General features: G+C 30.7%; 5 protein-coding genes across 7 annotated transcripts; 3 read left to right on the top strand and 2 right to left on the bottom strand.

Moving 5' to 3' along the window:
* The first annotated feature begins 96 nt into the window (after positions 1 to 96).
* LOC122636936 (tRNA-specific adenosine deaminase 2) lies at positions 97 to 634 on the top strand. The gene has a single exon (XM_043828632.1). It carries the CDS (start codon positions 100 to 102, stop codon positions 589 to 591), a length of 492 nt encoding a protein of 163 aa, XP_043684567.1. The 5' UTR covers positions 97 to 99; the 3' UTR covers positions 592 to 634.
* LOC122636934 (probable tubulin polyglutamylase ttll-15) lies at positions 632 to 2,706 on the bottom strand. 2 transcript variants are annotated; one of them, XM_043828629.1, is made up of 4 exons: positions 2,517 to 2,706; positions 1,251 to 2,425; positions 964 to 1,168; positions 632 to 884 (listed from the first exon to the last, which is right to left on the bottom strand). In XM_043828629.1, exons 1-4 carry the CDS (start codon positions 2,592 to 2,594, stop codon positions 786 to 788), a joined length of 1,557 nt encoding a protein of 518 aa, XP_043684564.1. In that variant the 5' UTR covers positions 2,595 to 2,706; the 3' UTR covers positions 632 to 785. The 2 variants fall into 2 exon arrangements, with proteins under 2 accessions (XP_043684564.1, XP_043684565.1); XM_043828630.1 differs by having other exon boundaries at positions 1,251 to 2,422.
* A 391-nt stretch (positions 2,707 to 3,097) lies between these two features.
* Positions 3,098 to 3,947, top strand: LOC122637063 (40S ribosomal protein S29). The gene is made up of 3 exons (XM_043828928.1): positions 3,098 to 3,255; positions 3,610 to 3,709; positions 3,795 to 3,947. The coding sequence occupies exons 1-3, from the start codon at positions 3,194 to 3,196 to the stop codon at positions 3,801 to 3,803; spliced, it is 171 nt and encodes a 56-aa protein (XP_043684863.1). The 5' UTR covers positions 3,098 to 3,193; the 3' UTR covers positions 3,804 to 3,947.
* Positions 3,948 to 4,221: 274 nt separating this feature from the next.
* Positions 4,222 to 5,373, top strand: LOC122637062 (transmembrane protein 256-like). Its single transcript, XM_043828927.1, has 4 exons — positions 4,222 to 4,364; positions 4,699 to 4,852; positions 5,003 to 5,118; positions 5,184 to 5,373. Exons 1-4 carry the CDS (start codon positions 4,275 to 4,277, stop codon positions 5,325 to 5,327), a joined length of 504 nt encoding a protein of 167 aa, XP_043684862.1. The 5' UTR covers positions 4,222 to 4,274; the 3' UTR covers positions 5,328 to 5,373.
* A 245-nt stretch (positions 5,374 to 5,618) lies between these two features.
* Positions 5,619 to 20,330, bottom strand: LOC122637054 (E3 ubiquitin-protein ligase TRIP12). Of its 2 annotated transcripts, XM_043828909.1 has the most exons (26): positions 19,538 to 20,330; positions 18,525 to 18,860; positions 18,115 to 18,420; positions 16,994 to 17,098; positions 15,160 to 15,514; positions 14,896 to 15,089; positions 14,603 to 14,776; positions 14,058 to 14,434; positions 13,687 to 13,971; positions 13,233 to 13,613; positions 12,960 to 13,132; positions 12,707 to 12,881; positions 12,418 to 12,640; positions 12,101 to 12,338; positions 11,597 to 12,002; positions 11,320 to 11,508; positions 11,014 to 11,199; positions 10,731 to 10,922; positions 10,374 to 10,579; positions 10,255 to 10,308; positions 9,413 to 9,835; positions 9,084 to 9,336; positions 8,701 to 8,946; positions 8,277 to 8,606; positions 7,829 to 8,147; positions 5,619 to 7,714 (listed from the first exon to the last, which is right to left on the bottom strand). In XM_043828909.1, exons 2-26 carry the CDS (start codon positions 18,829 to 18,831, stop codon positions 7,518 to 7,520), a joined length of 6,294 nt encoding a protein of 2,097 aa, XP_043684844.1. In that variant the 5' UTR covers positions 18,832 to 18,860; positions 19,538 to 20,330; the 3' UTR covers positions 5,619 to 7,517. The 2 variants fall into 2 exon arrangements, with proteins under 2 accessions (XP_043684844.1, XP_043684845.1); XM_043828910.1 differs by lacking the exon at positions 10,255 to 10,308 and having other exon boundaries at positions 16,994 to 17,080; positions 19,538 to 20,328.
* Between the last annotated feature and the right edge of the window lie 86 nt (positions 20,331 to 20,416).

The following is a 20,416-nucleotide window of genomic DNA, read 5'->3' as shown; positions in this document are numbered from 1 at the left end:
ATAAAAAGTTCTTACAAACAATAGGAGATTCATTTCTATATAATTATCTATTTGTACTTTTAGACTTATATTATTGTTTCTATTAATTTTAATATCACCATGAATGCAGTTGCATGGATGGACATTGCCTTAAAAAAAGCTGAGGCTTCATTAAAAGTTGGTGAAGTTCCGGTTGGATGTTTATTTATATATAATAATGAGATTATTGCAGAAAGTAATAATACTGTTAATGAAACTTGTAACGCAACGAGACATGCTGAAATGAATTGCATTGATCAAGTTTTAGTATTCTGTAAAGAAAAATGTTTAGATTATAAGGAAGTTTTTTCTAACATTGATATTGTTGTTACTGTAGAACCATGTATAATGTGTACATCTGCATTATATCAATTACGAGTACGCAGTATTATTTATGGTTGTAGAAATGATAGATTTGGAGGATGTATAAGTGTTTTTAAAGTATCCAACGTTTATGATACCAAAATAACAATACTAGGAAATATAAAAAGTGAAGAAGCAATAAATTTACTTAAAAATTTTTATGAAGGTACAAATCCAAACGCACCAGAGTCTAAAGCTAAAAAGAGTTAGAAAATTAAAAATGAAGATCAATAATAAAAAACTATGATACTAAGTTTGACTGTATGATTTTTTCATTGTTTTTATATATATTACGACGCACGCAACAATATAAGTGACAATTCTTATTTTGATATGTTTTTACACTTGTTTGTGTATTTACGATTTTGCTTAAAAATTATTCTATTTGTATGTATTAAACGTTATCAAATACACCACGTTTGATCCAATTCACATTTTCCTTGATACCATCTTATAAGTAACTGATTTCGTAGTGTATAATCTTTCAGTACCATCCCTTTGACCTAAAATATAATACATACAAGATTAATAAGTACAAATTATATTTTTTTAGACTTTTATAAAGACTTTTCAAGAATTTACTATAGGAGGTGGAAATATTCTTTGAAAATCCATTTTGTTTTGATGTTCTTTATAACTTTGAGATAAAATGACTTTGGTCTCTGATGTGAAACATGGACTACAAAGTTGACATTCTATTATAAAACAATCTTTACAATCTGCACAAAATTCTGGTAATACTACTAAATTTTTAGTTGCAACTTCCATTTCATGTTCCTCTTTGTTTCTGTAACGTAAATATTTGATTTAAAATCTAATTTTGTTTTGTATATAAAAACTTTGGACAGTTTAATAAAAATATAAATGACCTTGTTTGAAAATGATTCTCTTTAATCCTTTGACTGATACCAACGAGTGCAAATAAATTAAATATAACTTGCTCATAAAGTAACTGATTAGGTGGATAATGTGCAGAAGATAAATTTGGAGACATATTTGCTTCCATTGTATATACATTCAAGTCTTCATCAAGTGTAAAATCAAATCTGACCAATTCAAAATAATTTCTTCCACCACCAAAACGTTGAATTGCTTCTTTTACTAGGCCTTCTTTCATTAATGCTACTTCTCGAATTGCCTCATGTATATTGCTCCATATTTTTTGAGGATCTTTTCCTTCTGATCTTATATATGCATCCAATGAATCTTTCATTGAAAATCCAAGACGAGTATAATAGTTTTTTAAAGATGGTACATCCCAAATAGGTCGATAATCATCACCAATAACATACTTATCTATATTATTGCTATCAAATGGATAATATTGTACTGTACAAAATCTAAGTAAAACATCTCCTTTGTAAACATATACTCTTAGTGGATCAATTGATGTAAATACAGTATAAATGCCTATATCAAACTTATAATTATCAACGAGGTATGGTCGATCTATAAATTCTTGTACAAAAGAATCCGTATCACTAAAATTCACATCATTAGTCTTAATAACCTTGATACCACGATGGCCATTAGACTTTTTAAGAAAATATTTGTTTGGATACAAAGTAGCATATGTAAGAAAAAGATCTTTATCCTTTGGAATCTTAAATGCTTTAGGTATATAGCGACCTTTAGATGTTGATAAATGTCCTTTGTTTGTAATATAACCACAACCAGGAAAATGATTTATACGTTGATGAGGTTGTAAATTTTTTAAAACTGGTGCTAATGTTATGAATGGATATTCATGCGACCATAAGAGATTCCATTGAGTTTCATTAGTAGCAGGTTGAAAGCCTAAACGTTCTAATACGACAAATATATGTTTTAAATGTTCAGTGGTATTGTTGTATCTATTATAAATTAAAAATGTTGGTTTTTTCTCTTTGATTTGGACTATTTGTTTATACATCCTTTTAATACGTGACTGATTATATAAAAAGTAGGATATGCCAATTATTAATGTTAGTCCCACAGCAAAGTACAAAAACATTTGGAATGTTAATTTTAGTTTCTTATTCATTATATATGCACGTTTCTCCTGCTGAAAAAATTAATAGTTTTATACATTATTTTTTAATGCCACATGTAATTATATTTATATAAAAATTAATAAATCATAAAATATTTACAACCTTTTTTTTATTTTTCTTTTTTTTTTTCAGCGTCATTGTGTCTGATTTTGAAAGAACAATATTAGAACGTATCAACATTTAGTTTACGTGACACTGAAAGGTGTTTGAGACGAATAGAACGCACAATGAAAAAGTACCGTTTTAATGTATTCCCCTCTCTTGCTAATATGTCCCATATGTATCACGTTAGAAAAACAGTTTTTTGATATAGGTAGACGACAGTTATAATAATCGAATAAAGAATTTCTTGTTGTAATTTTATCCTTTTACTTAATATGCGTATAACGTTTTAAAAGCAATTTCGAATCTCTTTCACTATAAGTAAATATTTTCTAAAAAATGTTTGTGTACCATAATTATTAGTTAATATTAGTTATTTATATTCGAAATCATTCTTATATTTCCTTATTCACGAATAATATACGAACAAAAAACGAACAAAAATATAATTTACTATATAAAATATATAATCTTCATATATATACAAATAGTTTTCTTTGTTTCGACAAACCATTCTAATTTATTTAAAAATTTTCAAATACACAACTAGCGCCCTTTTCTTTCGCGCCTTAAAAATACGTTAAAATGAGAACATACATTCAAGAAACATTCGATTGAGAACCCTGTTCTTTACATTTAGAGACTTCCACGAAGAAGCATCTCGATTTATTGGTAAGATGGGTTTTCAAAATATTTGGTATTCGCATCCACGAAAATACGGTCAAGGATCTAGATCTTGGTAAGTTGCAATTGAAATATATTTTTTTTTTTAGATTTAATATATAAATTTCTTTAGCTAAGTGAAAATAATAAAACAACGTTGTATTGTACGTTACGACCGCGTGTTACAAATATTTCATTCTATGTATTTTATTTTATTATTTAACATTTTTATGTAATATTTATAACAAATAGTATGCTGAGTAATTCTGTATTTATCATTATTTATTTAAAGCATAACATACAATGCATTTTTCCATGATTTCATTAATCTAACCTAAAAAGGTTAGATAGATGAACAAACTAATAAAGATTAGCTTATATTTTATGTCTATTTTTTTCGTTAAAAATATTTCTTAAAATTTTTTTACAGCCGTGCTTGTGCAAATAAACATGGACTTATCCGTAAATATGGTTTGAATATATGCCGACAATGCTTCAGAGAATATGCAGCTGATATTGGTTTCAAGAAGGTAAAAATGGAATCATATGTAATATCTAAAATAGAAAGAACATATATCAATATTCATAAATAAAGTTTTTTTTTTTCTTTTATAGTTGGATTAGTATGTTAGAAAAAAGTTTAACAGGAAAACAAATTCCAACAATATACTATTGAATGCATCAAAAATCATGCAAAATTTTATTATCAAGATGAATAAACTGATAATTTGTATAAATCTAATACAAAAATAAATGTAATTTCAGAAATTAATATTTGTTGTATAATCGCGTAGAACTAATTTACCCTTTTGCATTAATTAAGTCTCGTGTCAGTTTATAGGTTATATCATTAATTCATATCATTTTTAAGAAATATCTATTTTATGAATTAACCAATTAAAACTCTTGGTTATTTACAATGCAAATGGTGGTGTCCAACAATAACCAATCGGAAGTGATTAAATATGTCGGTCATGTTGCTATTTTCTCGTGTAGATATCTCGATCGTGTTACTGAGCTAAATTGCACGAATTTATGTGTAATTTAACGTAATAAAGACTGTTAAATCTTTTACAATTATTTAAATTTGGTGAAATGGGATTTACAGACACATTAAACTATATCTTATTTACCAATCCAATTAGTTCTGGGACATTCTTATTTCTCAGAGGTACAGCAAACATGGTAAGTTCTTTTTAAATCTATTTATTAATGGAATTATTATTTGAAAAGTAAATTTAGATCTTGATTTCCAATGCTGAATAGATACACAGTTTCGTTTCTATTTAGACCGCTTAACTAAACTATCAATCATATCAAATATAACCTACAACAAAACATAAGGTATGATATTTTATATATGTATATCTATATATATATATAGAAAATAACAAATATAAAAAAGTAACAAAACTGAAAACAAATAATTTTAAACTAATCAATTTTTATTTGTGTAATATCGTATTATAACAAAGTAAAATTTATTATATAATCTATTATTGAAAAAAAAATATTACAGGCTGGTGATTATATAGGTTTACAGCCTAAACAAAAATTAAAAATGCCATCTTCTAAACCTTTATGGAAATTAGCTTCATCTGCAGGACCTTACGTGAAACTTGCTGGACTTAGTGGAGCGGCAGCTGTAGTATTGGGTGCTTATGGTGCACATAGTAAGTTGCACAACGATCAATTTGTAGTATCGATATATCTTTAATAATAATCTAATTTCATCACGATCTATGTTATAAAAGAAATGAATTTGTTAAATGTCTATAAAAAAAATATATATACATTGTATAAAAATTATTTCATCGTTTCAGAACTTAATGCAGAAAAACTCCCAGACCAAGCAAGAATATTTGAAACAGCTAATAGATATCATTTTATACATACATTAGCTTTACTTGGCTTACCTCTTAGTAGAAAACCATCCTTGGTAAGTCTTTATTAAGTATTGCAATTTTACTACTAATTGTTATATCCTTTCTCATTAATTTACAGGTTGCAGTTTTTTTCATTTGTGGAATAATACTGTTCAGTGGTAGTTGTTATTATGTTGCTTTTACAAATGATAAACGTTTTTCAAGAATAACGCCGATCGGTGGTACATGCTTCATATTGGGATGGTTATCTCTACTTATATAAATATAATAATAGAAATATATTGTGATATGTTTCAAGTGTAAGATCATATTTTAAGTTTGATATTTTTTGGTAAATAATTCCTTAACAAATATATAAATGGCTATGTATAAATAATGTTGATATCATATATTTCTATGGAAAATAAATCATATTTAAGTAATATATTTTGTAGCATACCATGCATGCCATATGTAGTAAGTATATTATCATTGATTAAAAAAAAGTTTTTTTGGCAAGCATGTTCCTTGTATTTACATTTATTGAAGGCTTTAAAAAAAAAACAAAACTTTCTGCATTGTGTAAAGAAAAAGTCCTTTATACTAATGGATTGATATAAATATAACTTTGTTTATAATATTAATGACATGTGTTTGAATTGTATCTTGAACCATTACACGTTTCTTATAATGTGTATATAAGACTGTTGGTTGAACATATTTTCTTTCATTCATATTTCTTTTGCTTCTATGTATTATTGTATTTACGTATTACCTTTCGTCGTTCATCGTCACATAGTGTGAAAGGACACGATAAAAAATAACTATGTACCTTATACATTATGTTGATTGCAGCACATGTAACATTGCCTGATGTACGTGTGTAATCACACAGCATATATCACATATTAAACATTGTGGTGGCATGATATCGGCAGCTCTATTATCTTTTTAAGTATATTTAATAAACTACAATAAAATATTGAAATGAATACAACTGTTATTAATCCATTAGAGGTGGATCTTCTAATTGCACTGAATTGTATACTAGGAAAACAATTTATGGCCTGCAAGAGCAATGTTACATGGTATAATAAACGTAATAATGATCGAACTAATTTCTTTTGGATAAGAGGTTAACGTGATGCATATATGTACGTGGCGTTAATAATTTTAGCACCCGACTTACACGCAATTTTTTTTCTGAACCTCTTGCGCCTGAATTTAAGAAATTAATATACGTTGTTATATGATCCATTTGATACACCAGCTTCGCTTATAATTGATAACTTTTCTATTTCGTATTATACAGAGTCTTACATTTTGTTTTATTTTTTGTTGTTTTTTTTTTTCCATAAATATGATGCTTGGCCTGTATTTAAGTGGACATAAGAATTTTCTTCTGTTCGCACAACCACGATGGGAATACGGTCTGACGATGCTGGCTGCATCCTTACACAGTTAAGTAAAGTAATAATTCGACTATCTTACCTAGAATAAAGATATCAAATAATATAATAATTAATTAATGATACGTAGATTATAAATTTAAATATATAGGAGTGTTGCACGAAATTAGTGCAATGCTCGCAAGTGCCGTAGATTAAGCGGCGAACATAAGAGATCGATCTATATCATGAGAGAAAAGAGGGCACAAAGGATGATATTATGCTGCCACACATTCACGAGTTGGCGCTCTCTTTGCAGTTGAGATGTAAAACATGTGCTACTTTGTAGCAGCATGTATTTTCTTTACTGATTTTAGCTCATAAATTCCTCGTAGATTATGAGGCATAAGATTGGCGATACACATGGCGATGCTAAATGCATCACTGATATAAAATTTACTTATATCTAGTAAACGTCCTCTGGGAGAGCTAAAGTATATATATATATATTTATGTATATATGTATATATGTATATATAATACATATATATATATATAGTTATAGTATAGTTTTATAGCAATATCAATTTTGTTTTTTTTTTTACTATCGTAATATAAAGTATTTATATGTAAACTTGCGTTCTCATTAAACTATATTTACATTCCTTTTTTTATTATCATTACACACACCGAAGATAAGTTCCTAGAATCAGGTTGCGCACTTAAGCTTATCTAGCGCATAATATCACCACAGAGAGAAAACCTACGTGGTGAGGCTAACATCATTGATTTTTTTTTGCACTTTTTCTGATAAAGTATATCACATTCCGAAACGTACGTAGTAATAAGATAAACATCTAGTTTGAACCCATTATGAACAAAGAGAAGTCTGGACAAATTAAAATAAAACAAATTGCGAACAAATTTATACAAAGTATAAAAACCGTGTTTTGTCGTTGTGTTGATTTGGAATAGAAGAGAAATTTAAAAAAAAATTTCTTTTATATATATTTGAATTGGTCTCAACCTGAATATAATGCGACAGCGAAAAAAGAAAGACGCGGCGGTGATTTTCCCATCCATTTCTAGGAAAGGTGGAATGAGTGTTGACCTTCTTGTGCTGCTATTCTTAATTTTTCCCGCATTATTTCCAAGGTAGTATAATCAGGCAATTTTAAATAGTTTACGCAAGTCATTACAGATGGTAAAAAGTCATCGGTTTTCATAGATGGATCAAAAGTTTTCCGCACTATCGTTAAGGGTGGGGTCAAACTTTTAAAGCCTGTAAAAGATATAATTTCATCAATTTATGATTATCAAATTCATTATTAAATATTAACGAGCAATGAAATAATTAAAAGAATAATAAATAAATAATATATATATGTATACTTACCTCCAACAGGTAATCGTGGTGATCCAGTAACAAATTGAATAAATTGTCTTTGCTCCTCGCTATTGTATTTGGATAAGACTTCAAATAAGAAACGTATAGCCCGAGAATCTGGAGTATAACCATGATCTGTACGACAACATTCCAAAAGAGTTTTTGTATCCCATTGACCACCACCTTGTGTGTGTCCGCAGAATACAGCTTCCAATTCTTCTGGGAAAAATAATCGTAATTGTGCCGGTGGAAATACCGATTCGAATCCTTCTCGAAATGCTTCCATTTGTCTAAAAACTCCTTCGTAGAGGAACCAATGTGTTACCAACTGTAATACGATATATTTGTTCAGTTTTAATATTCATACAGTATATAGAAAAAAAAGATGGAGAAACGTGTAAAGTATATTACGGATTATTTAATAGTAAGTTTTTCCTATTTCTTTTACGATATATACCTTGATATATTGATCCAAATTATGAATAGTGACAGGTATATCACTTCCTCCTTTCCTTAGTTCTATATTTTCATAACCTGGTAATTCGAAGACAAGTCCAAGTTCAGAAATAGGACAACCGTCCAAATCAAGCGCTTCGATTCGTTGCGCTCTTTCCGTCATTCTTAAAGTTTGATCCTTTTCCATTATTTCTTTTCGTCTTACCACTTCTTGCAATTTCGTGAGGGTACGATGTATATCAGGACAAACGTATACTAAATCTGCTAAAGTAAGCGTATGTTCTTCTCCCAATAACCAACGATAAAATGTTAAACTAAATGGTAGATCCAACTAAAAAGGAAGAATCAATAGTTTTTATTGTAATTAATGATGTAAAATATATTACTACTTTACTATAAAAGCAACGCTGAAATTGAAAACATACCATTCTTGAATCATATATTGCCTTCGCCATAAATTTACCAAGAAATTTAAATTTCGTTTTGAGTTTCGCAAGATGCGATACTTTAGTACTCCACGGTATTGGCGTTGCGAAGAGTCCATGTATAGGATTAACGTAACCTGTCTCCGTAGGATTTGAACTACCATGCCAGAGATCCAAGTCAGCACGTTGAAGTTCTTTAGAGACTAGCGCATAAAATTCTAAAGTTGGGCCCAAGCCAGTTCCGACCTATCAAAAAAAAAAAAGAAAAAAAGAAAAAAAGAAAAAAAAAAACAAAAGGGATGGATCAATAAATCTATTTAATAACATTATAATGAATAATCATAAACAGTGTATTTTCTGTAAAAGAAAAATATAAAATGAACCTCGTTGACATATTGCACTTCAAGAAGAGCTTTGCTGGAAGCTAAATCTTGAATAACTTGTTCCGCTTGTTTCAAAATGTCCGTTCTCGAAATAGTTCTTTTTCTTCTCTCTAAACGCGGAGTAACACGTTCTTGACTATCAGATCCTGACAATTCTGGAGCAGAGTCTAGAAGACGTTGGAGTGCTCTATCACGATCAAAAGATGTTGCGTACAATAGCAACTGCCTTGTTTCAAATGGAAATAGAAAGGGGCTATAAAGAACAAATAATATTTTATATAAATATCGGAGAATAAATATTGTATATTAGAATTATGTATATAACTTACCATACTGTTGCTATTTGCTGCAACCATGATGGCAAATTTCCAGTCATAATAACTAACGGATCCTGCAGTTGTCTACTCGCCTTTGCCGCTATCTTGTTATTTATGAAATCTTGTGGAGATAATAGGCTCATACTTTTCAGATGAGGAAATAGAACTCCCCAATGACGATTAAGTGCATGTAGAAGCCGCAATAGACATAAGCCGTCTAAAGAAGCATCCGATATGGTTACAGATGGTGGCAAAGATGGAGATAGATAAGGAGTAAGTGGACATCGTTGCGCTGGAACTATTCCTTCCAACCAAAGACTATCTTCTTTTCGCTTTGAACTGATCTTTGTACTCTTGCCTTTGCCTTTTCTACTACCGCACTGTGAACTCGACCCTGGTTTGGAAGATGTCGTAGCCTCGTCCTCTGGTACAGGTCTGGATAAAAAAATAAATGTAACAAATTTAAAATAACACTAAGAACTTTTCGTCACGTTAACTATTTTATTCTAAAATCAAATTTATCATTAATCAACCTTGACAAATATCAAGAGAATATGCATTTATAATTATAATAGTGCCTCTGCTTTAACATCTTCAAGAGAGCAACTGGTTTGTACAAACTTACATTGAAAGAAACAGGGATAACAAAAATTGCTCTAAAAGTGATAATTATGCATTCAAGATATGGACCTTTTATTTAATGTTTTCGAAAGGATTTTCCTGCGACAAGCCTTCCTTGATATATGTTGTCATTTATTTGATATGATTTGGCAGTAACTACTATATTTTTTACTGCAAAAAATATTTAGCTGGAAATATATACCCCTTTAAGATTGAAAGGGCAAAAATCTCACTTGTACACTTGTTGCAAACTTCGGCAATCAGATGAGTCAAAGATCAAGAGTATCCTTCAGAAATAAGCCATATAATTATTACCAGTATTTAAGCATATTATTAAAAAATTAAACAATACCTGTAATATATCGTATGGGTTTGCACCCATACTGCATCGTGTCCCAAAGGAGGTTCACCATCTGCTTCTGCTTCTGAATGATCTATACCAGAACAACCAAATTGTCTTACTGCCTGGTATACGGTCATATTAAAAGGTAATACTTCATCCCCTATCAAAAATTGGAGCTTGTGTTTTGCAGAGCCTTGACTTATAACAACTGCTGCCTATAAATTAAAACGAAAATAAAAACAAAAGACAAAAAATATATGTAATAAAAAAAGTATAAAAAAAAAAAAAAAAATAAATAAAAAGCAATAGACAACTTGTAATGTAAATTAACAAAGATGGAATAATATATATGTAATTCAAACTTACCAAAGTATCATCTATATCATCCTCGCTATTATCATCGTCACTAACCAAAGATTCTGCATCCCGTATTCTACCGTAGCCACGAACCATTAAATATCTTTCTATTGCTTGCACTAACGCAAGAGGATCTATTTTTACAGTACCTCCCTTCCATTGTTTTAAATTATTACAATCTGGATGCCGCTGAAGATTGCACTGTACCATAACAATTAAATCAGATTTTTTAATTTGTAAAATTTTTTTAAAGAGAGAATGAGAGAGATAAATTCTTATCAAAATGTTGTACCTTCAACTGATGCGTATTGAAAAATTTAAGAGCACTAGTTCCTCCACGTCCAGCACCGGATCCTGCTGGTAAATCATGAACCTTTACTGGAAATTGTTCCAACTGTGCAACACAACTGTTCAATTTTGCGACAAGAGCACCGAATGCTCCCGGTTGAAGATCTACGACATTGTTGTCTTGCTGTATCTAAAGATTGCAGTAAATAAAATTTATTGAAATTTCGTGAAATTAAAATACATTAAAACAAAAGGAAGGGGGGGGGAGAAAGATAGAGAGGGAGAGAGAAAAAATGCAACATTTTCTTACAGTAGATTCTGCAAATAGTTGCCAGAACATCCGTAAACGATCGTAACGATTTCCAGGTGCGTCTGTGGTTGTGAGGTAGTTCAACAAAGCTTTTATAAGACCACTATAATTCATTTCAAAGGGAGATATATCACTTTCTAGTACAATATCTCGTAATTCGGTAAGAGCTGAGAACATTTCGTCTAATTGCTATCGAACACACAAAGACAGATGTTTAATAAACATAATTCTGTTTTTATTAAAGATACGACATTTTAACGACTTTATTTATACTTACATTTGATTGTAATCGTTGTATTGCGGCTGTAAGTCGCGCAAGAACCGTTAACGCTGGATGGGTGCAAGGTGCATCATCTTGATATCTTGCTAGGAATTGAGCAGCTTGTTCGCGTACCCATGCTTTTGCCTTATCCCGATTACCACCTGATAAATTTGGATTACTTGGTGGTTTTGATAAACTGGTTGAAGAACTTGTGTCTCTCTTATCACTAACAGTGCTTGACGATGACGATTTTCTTCCCCATCTAGCAGGATTAAGATTTCCCAAAAATCGATTATTCTTTTGTGTAAAACCAGTGAAAAGTGATTCTGGTTGTTGGGTTTGTTGCGTCGTAGTACCACCCAATCTAGAGAACCGACCTTTCTTGTTTTGACGTTTTCTTTTCAAAACATCTCCGATCCTTCTAATAAAATAATAGCGTTAAAATTGTAGAAGAGAGATGAATAAATTGAAAACAAAAAAAGTTAGTCCAACTTCTATATTACAATATTCTGTACTTACAGATGAGCACTTTGCGGTGTACTTGCATCTTCTACGGTGGTATTCAAATCTGTCCTACTATGTGTATCCATTGAAGGGGTAAGATTTGGCTTCATTTGACATGTTGCAACTGCGCCAAATAATATATTACCATTTGTCGATGGAGAAGCAATAGGAGACGTAGCACTACTAGAGGACAACATCATGGTGGAAGAAATAGGTGTAGATGGACCTGGTTGTGGACTTGGTAATGATGTACCTGTTCGAAAGATGATACATGACACGTTTACAAATGGTTTTACTATTTAATTGAGAATGTTTTCATAATTACGACTCACCAGAAGAGCACTTGGGCGGTGAAACTCCAAGAGGTATTTCAGGATCAGCTAGCTGCCGTATTTGATGTAAGACACCTTCACGATGGAAATGGACCCCAAATACTTGCGGTAATCTTTTCATTAAGATACTTGCCATTTGTAGAGCTCCTATAACTATTCGTAAATCTTGCGACGCTAACATTCCTGCTATATGCGATGATACAACTTGATTTTTCAAAACATCCTGATATAAACAAAATGAACAATCAATAAATTATATAAATGTTTAAACATGTTATTTTGTACTGACCTTTAATAAATCAGTGGAGGCATAATATACCATACGAAGAAGTGCACGTAAACATTTACATTTTACAGCAGGCCCGGCTGAACTACTATACACTTCGTAGAGTACGGAGAATAAAGTTCGTATAAAAGATACCAACCATTCATTTGTTTCGATCACTGGAGGTACTACGTCCATGCTAGAGAATAACGACAAATTTAATAATTTTTATTTTACTGACATATATACACATTTACAAGTTTTAGAAATTCATTACCTAGATGAGCAAGTAGGGCTTTTACCCTCAACAGGATGGGCATTCACTCTACGAAATATACTCCGTGCCATTCCAATATCCTCATTAATCTGTTTCATCACAGTCAAATCTATTGTATATGTCCTCCCTAGAGTAGAAAGGCATATCTCATCTTCTCCATTTTGAAATGCCATCTGAAAATGATTAGTTAATATGAAATGGTAATACCGATACATTTTCGTATATAAATTTGTTATATTTAATTGTACAGACAATAATTACTTTTCATAATACCTCAATAATCCTAGAATCAATAGTGCTGAATGGATGGCAGCAATGTCTTTCATCACGCCACTCCCAATGGACTGTTTCTTGTTGACTACTGGTCCTTTCGAGTAAACTATTTACACTGAATATACCGTCAGTTGGTAGCGGAGGCATAAGTTCTTCGATTAAACAAGTAATTTCAAACCATTCTTGTGGTGAACGTGGTACTAATTCTACATCTTCAGTTTTTATTTCCAAAGATCCAGTTAAAAGATAACTTAACGTGAAAGCTATATTTTGTTGTAAAAGCAGCTGCGCCAGATCAGGACAGCGATTTGATATCACAGATAACATTCGTAGCACTGTTATGAAGTTGCCAATACTGTTTACAGGTGGTGTAATCATAAGCTGAAATATTAATGTATAATATAAATAACATGAAATTACCGATTATTGAACTAAAAATTAATAATCTACGTACCAACTGTTGTAAATTTTGAAGTAGTTCTGCATTGATAATTTTATGTAGCATAACTGGGTCATGTTGAAAGCTATCAACCAATCGACTGAAAGCTTGGCAAACACATTCAACACTTTTTTTATCCTGATTTGTCAGTCTGTTTGTTAACAATGGTAAACTCTCTGCGACTAGATGAAAATCGTCAGGATGAAGATTTTGACAGCAATTAGCTGTAATTGTTAATGCTGCGCGTTGAGCCGTGATATTGAAGAAGTCAACAAATTTCAAACAAGCTGATACACCACCCTAGTCAAATAAAAATGTATTGTACATGGGAGATCAAACGAGTTTTGTATATATTTACTTAAAGTTGTAGATAGATAATAACATACCGCGTGTAATATTGTTTTGCTATGTCGACGGGATAACATAGCTAAAGCTGTTAAGCATTGTTCAGCGACGTCCATACATTCAATTGATTCTAGCTTCTGTAGAAATACTGGTACAGCATCAACAACAACGGTAGAAGATCGAGGCAAAGCTTCCATCATGTATGTCAAAGCACGACAAGCATGTGTCATTATAACGAAGTTGTGCTCTATTCCAAGTAAATTTATTAAAGCTGCAACCACTTGTTTAACAGGAAAACCTGTTAATGTATCTTCATTTCCCATAACAAGTATTTCTCCCATTCCTATGACAGCTTGTAATTGTTCGCCTTCGTCATCAACAGCTTGTAAACCAGCTAGGAGCTGTTGTGCTTTTGCAGCTGATAAAAAATAATTTATAATCATAAGTAAAACTATTTTTGTAAGTGAATTCTATTATCAAATAAGAGAATATATAAACGCAGTTTAATCTGATAAAAATGATGATTTTTCACATATAAATGTATTTATTATAATTCTAAGAATGTCAATATTATTAATATTAATACCTGAGCTTGCTCCCATACTTCTATTCAAAAGATGTTGCATTCGTGACCCCAATGCACCAAATACATGAGGAGGTAAACCTCTAGCTTCTAATAATGCTTGTAATCTCCCAACTTCACCATCATCACTTTCACTATCTCCTGTTGTACCAGATAATCCAGATGGTCCTCCACTCGCTTGTTTAAGAAACAACAAATTTTTTAATCTTATTAATTAAATATACTAAGTTAGTCTCAAAATTTTATATATATATATATATATATATATATATATATATATATATATTAAACATTACCAGTAGCAGATGTTACAGCTGACCCTGCTTCATCTTCACCCGTAGTAGTAACTAATTGACTACCAGGGATAGAAGATGATACAGATGTTGGGGTAGCACTGTTAGTAATAGATTCATTCCCTGACATTATATTTCCGGTACCTCCAGAAGTACTTTCCACCATTGACTTCCGTGCTCGTGACGAAGAGCGATGTCTAAATTTGAATTAAAATTATTATAATTTAATATAAATAATTTTGTGAAAAAGTATCCAAAAATTATTACCTTGAGCTAGAACAAGAACCCGTTGTGGAATCTTTTTTATGTTTTCCTGAAGTCTTGTTACTCGATGGCAGTTCCTTAGGTTGTTCACTTAAAAGTTTTATACGCGAACGAAGTGGATGTTTTTGTGAAGGATGAGGGTGTGCAGGGGTGGCAGTAGCGGTGGCAGACACAGCTGGATTAGTAGTGGCTGTTGATGTAATGCCACTAGTGCCTGCCCCGTCATGTGCCAACGCCCCCCCACCACTCTCCACAGAATTGCTAGCTGTGTTACCCACTCTGACGTTGGACTTCACACCCAAGATTTGACTACTCGTACTGCTACTTGTGCAGGTCGCACCACCGTGTGCTTTGGACCCTACAATATTTAAATAACATATGATTACTTGACTGTATAAAAGATAATAAAATATAGTTTTTTTGAAACATTACATGATGCATTAGAAGTTATTTTAACTTTAATATTTATCACATGATAATCTTATTGTCTACATTAGAAATATTACTATATGTAGACTTTTTATATATATATATATATTAGTGCATGTGAAATTTTAAGATTTGTGCTGTTCATCTTATTTTCCCTAAACAATTGTGAAACTCAAACATTTTCGCAAGTTAAATATTAATAAAGAAAAACAAGAACATTAAAAAAACAAATATATTTTTTTTATGTTCTAATAAATAAGATATAAAGATATAAGATATAAGATATAAGATATAAGATATAAGATATAAGATATAAGATATAAGATATAAGATATAAGATATAAGATATAAAGATCATATGTGAGTAAAAAAAATACATACAACTGTTTATCTTGGTTTTAATTATCTTATTAGTAATAAGTACTTGTTCGTATTTTTCTTCAAAGAAGTATTTTCAATCATAAATATAACAGTAATATTATATTTTTAAAATGTATGTATTTGAAACTCATAGCTATGGCATATTATTTGTAAATTACATCATAAACATTCATCTATGTATATAGACAATACATGATGAAAAGTTATTTACTATTTCATGATAAATTTATCATAATACATTTGAAGAAATAAGTATTATTTTAATTTCTTTTATATATATAAAACAATATGTTTCTAAAATGAATATTTTGATTTCAATTATAATTTAAAATGACAAATTAAAAATAGAACATGTTTTTTTCAATAGAATATTTTCACTTTATTAGTTTGTTCACCAAAATATTTTAGTGCAAAAATTCCTTCTATTTTTTATATTTTTACTTATAATTTTAAAAATGTATTATAATTTTATTATTAAATGATAGCTGATCAATTATTAGATTAATATGATATAATGTAAAATTTACTTTTATATGGAGAGATTCCTTGAATTTTATTAATGTTATATTAATAAGAATCATTTATAAGAAACTTCACGAAAATGTTTGCATATAGTTTATATAAATTATATTGTAACCCAAATAATAATGTTATATCACAATATAATGAATAATATCAAATTCAAATTGAGAAATTAATTTTGTTGAAATAAAAATTCTATAGGAAAAATTAATTTATGGTTAAAAAGTGGTATATGTATACTAAACAAAAAAACAAATAATTATTTAAACTATATATTTTTATTAAATACTGTCCCATAAAATAACTCAATAATTACAAGAACTGCACTTTATTATTATATTATTTAAATAAGAGAAACCTTGCATGTAGATGTAGGAAGATTTATATAATGTGGTTTAATAAATGTAGCATATCCTTTTCTTTAAATATCTATACCTTGTATTTATAAGAGAAAATAAGGGGAAGAGAGAAAATGTGGTACGAATTGTGTACTCCTTAAGCTTACCTTCTTGATGATACGTTTGTGTTGATATTGGAAAAAGTGCTTTGACAGCAGACACAAATCCTTCCAGACATTCGCTCATCCTCAGGCCTAATGATACAGTCTGATCTATGACTTTTATTTTAATAATGCTACCTTCTTTATTTTTTATGGTATTTCTGATAAAATCCTCGCTCTATAATTTTAAATCTATCTTTTCCCTACTTTGTATATATAGGGAATTGTACAATGTGTTATTGCAATGTTCATGCAAGATATTTTCTTATATTTATTTGAATTAAAATAAGTAAATCAGAGAAGAAAGATTATTATAAAATTTGTGTGAAATATATTTATAAATTTAATGTTTGTGCAGTTCTGTTTTTAACTTAATAGCATTTTAGTATGCTGGTATTTACTATGTAAAACATTTCATTATATGTAAAGAATATTATTATATAAATTCAGTAAACCAAAATAACAATGACAACTATATGTATGTAGCTATTAAAAAAACATATTAAATCACTTAAAAAATTATTTCTGCACATGCACACTAATATATTTAATATAATTATATAAATGTAAATCCATATATTTAATTGTGAAATTAATATTTAATGAATAAAATAACACACTTTAAATTAAAATGTGTATTGCTCTTAAGGTCACTTATTTGCATGTTAACAACATCATGTTGGTCACATTGCCAAACACATATGGTAGATGTAAATTTAATATATAAAATTGATCTTAATATGCTGCACTTGTGCCATACCACATAATATATATACATATATATATTATGCTTTATAAGTTGATAAATATTAGAGTATAAAAATGGCTAATTCTAAAATCTTATATAACCTTTTATATAAGAACTAGGTTGTTCTTTCTTCTAAGCAAATCAGTTTACACTTGTCATAAATAATATAATATATGTTGATTGTGGAGTATATGAAGAATAATCAATAATAGAGTCTCACTATTTAATTTTTAATACTTAATTTGTTAATTTCTAATGTAAATTTTAGTTTCGGAGATAATTAGGTTAATTCTAATGGTATTCAAGAAAGTTTTATACATTATCCTTTATATATATTTACAATCAACATTTTATTTAATATAAAAAGTTATATACTAACCTCTTTCCCTTGATGTAGTTGAATTGCTAGAAACAGGAGTAGCACTCGATGATGATGCCAAGTTGTTGTACGTCGAAGATGATTTTCGATTACTATAGCCACTATTTAATGATAAGTTGTAGCTACTGCTTGCTTGCAATAAAGTTGCTGAATTTTGTGGGGTACGAGAACGAGTCCTCGAAGCTACACAATCTATAGCTGTCAAGTTTAACTCTGGCAAACTTGTCCTCGTGTTGCGAACTCTTGTATTACCACTAATACCACAATTAGACTGCTGAACCTTGTGTTGCAGTCTCCAATCTGTATCTAAGAAAAAATAACTAATTCATATGGATGTTGAGATTAATGTAACAAATTCTTGATGTAACAAATCACTACACAATTACAACTATTTCACATATTGCAATTACCTAGGAATGGTCCTAAACCACTTCCATGATTTCTGCGTTCACCCTTTATCTTGTCTTCTCCTTTTGAAGAATCTATAGAATGTCTATGTGCAGATGTGTTGTCAAGGTCCTGAGATGGTTGAGGATCACCAATAGTTTGTCTACGTCTTTTCTCTTCTACTGGCACTGGGATACCACTACTTTGTCGCTTTCTATAGCCACTTGTACCACTGCCTGAGCTTTTCCCTCTAATTTTAGAGGTACCTGCTGAAGCACTGGCCTTCTCTACAGACCCCCCTGACAACAACTGATCTTGTTGATCTGCCATAGATTAATTGACTCATGCCACTATACTGCCTATAACAAAAGCAACAAATTGTAATTATTATAGATGATATAACAATATATTAATATAATATTATATATTTTTATATATCCATGGAATGCTTTATATCTCGTAACTACGTCATTTTCAAATTTGATTGGAAAGTGCGTGTGCGTGTGCGTGTGTATACATGTATATGTGTCTATATTATATATATATATAAATAAATAAATATATGTATATATATATACACCCACACATACATATAAAATCTATAAATTAATCTACTTGAACTGAAAACAATAAGATGATAATTCTATAGCAGATTTGTCAATGCATAACCTGAGGATCAATACATATCTTTGTTCTCAATTATTAACACTTGAAATGTTGCTGATATATTGTTAAAGAGCTTAAAGCTTTGGATCTTTTCATAAAGCAATATATCTCAACTGTCCAATCAAATATTATTAATCTTAATCATTATAATAAATAATTAAAATTGAAATAGAAAACAATTTTTTAGGAAAGGAGATATAATGGAAAAAAAAAGAAAGAAAGAAAAAAATGTGACTACATGTTTCTCCTATATTTTCCCATAAGGCTTGTTTGCTACCAATTTTTGTTAATAAAGCATTAATAATTAATGCTTAGAATGTTTCTACGAGAGAAAAAAAATGCAAAATTTGAACACTTAAAATATACAAACCGTGTTAAATCGCTGCGCACTGTGATAAGAAGACCGTGACTAAATAACACGCAATTAATGTTTTTCCTACGCAGCGAAAGAGATAGTATACCAAAGGCAGAATCATAACAAACACTGTAACTGAAGTCCATCCGCGATAAGGGTAACAATGCAAAATTGTGCCATTGACATCTGTACGAACGCTTTGTGAAAGGTTTGAGATGAATTGTGAGAATAACAATCGCGAGAGGAATAAGTAAATCGAAAAAGATCGAAGATAGATATAAAGGAATTTAACAAAGAGACTCATAAGCAGCGATCCACCATTTGCTTGCAAGCAAGTAATGGAGGACGAGTTCTTTTTCCACCACTACCTTCCCCCTTCTCACTCTCTGTCCTCTATCAGTCTTACTCTTTCCCTCCCCTCCTATCTTGTGAACTACTCTCTCGCTCTCGAAGCCCAGTGTGTGTGCTGTATGACCTCAGGTACACCAAAAAAGAAAATCCCTCGCATGAGGGCAGAAACGACCGGTCCTTCCCCCCGAGGGGATGACTATTGTGCGTATTACCTGAATGTCGGTACAACATGCCCAGGGCATTACGAGGAAAATGTTCTCTTCTCACTCGCAAAAGCTTTCACGACAGTCTATGTCCTTCCTTTTATACATACGTCTATTCACCGTCCGGGAACAGGACTCACGCGCACGCAACCTACGTTGGTGAGCGGCTCCAACGATGTGTCCCCCCCTCACGCACAATGAGCCACACACCGAGAGACACGCCAAACGCGCACCACCGAGGTAGACTGAAAGCACGATTCCGTACGAGGAATGCGACGAGCCTCGTTACTAGCGGCGGGGTTGGTTGGAATTGGAAGTGCGGAGAATGCTCCGCCTCCGT

This window comes from Vespula pensylvanica, chromosome 24, assembly GCF_014466175.1.
Source record: "Vespula pensylvanica isolate Volc-1 chromosome 24, ASM1446617v1, whole genome shotgun sequence".
NCBI classification, from domain to species: Eukaryota; Metazoa; Arthropoda; class Insecta; order Hymenoptera; family Vespidae; genus Vespula; species Vespula pensylvanica.
Note: the sequence above shows the minus strand (reverse complement) of the source record. Positions and strands in the feature narration are given on the sequence as shown.

Coding starts and splice junctions, on each gene's coding strand:
- LOC122636934 (XM_043828629.1), bottom strand. CDS start 2,594: ATGTTGATACGTTCTAATATTGTTCTTTCAAAATCAGACACAATGACG. Junction 2,426..2,516: donor AAAAGAAAAATAAAAAAAAG/GTTGTAAATATT, acceptor TAATTTTTTCAG/CAGGAGAAACGTGCATATAT. Junction 1,169..1,250: donor GAGAATCATTTTCAAACAAG/GTCATTTATATT, acceptor TTTACGTTACAG/AAACAAAGAGGAACATGAAA.
- LOC122637062 (XM_043828927.1), top strand. CDS start 4,275: ATGGGATTTACAGACACATTAAACTATATCTTATTTACCAATCCAATT. Junction 4,365..4,698: donor TCAGAGGTACAGCAAACATG/GTAAGTTCTTTT, acceptor AAAATATTACAG/GCTGGTGATTATATAGGTTT. Junction 5,119..5,183: donor TTAGTAGAAAACCATCCTTG/GTAAGTCTTTAT, acceptor ATTAATTTACAG/GTTGCAGTTTTTTTCATTTG.
- LOC122637054 (XM_043828909.1), bottom strand. CDS start 18,831: ATGGCAGATCAACAAGATCAGTTGTTGTCAGGGGGGTCTGTAGAGAAG. Junction 13,614..13,686: donor TTCAAAATTTACAACAGTTG/GTACGTAGATTA, acceptor TTAATATTTCAG/CTTATGATTACACCACCTGT. Junction 7,715..7,828: donor ACCACGATTACCTGTTGGAG/GTAAGTATACAT, acceptor TATCTTTTACAG/GCTTTAAAAGTTTGACCCCA.
- LOC122636936 (XM_043828632.1), top strand. CDS start 100: ATGAATGCAGTTGCATGGATGGACATTGCCTTAAAAAAAGCTGAGGCT.
- LOC122637063 (XM_043828928.1), top strand. CDS start 3,194: ATGGGTTTTCAAAATATTTGGTATTCGCATCCACGAAAATACGGTCAA. Junction 3,256..3,609: donor GGTCAAGGATCTAGATCTTG/GTAAGTTGCAAT, acceptor ATTTTTTTACAG/CCGTGCTTGTGCAAATAAAC.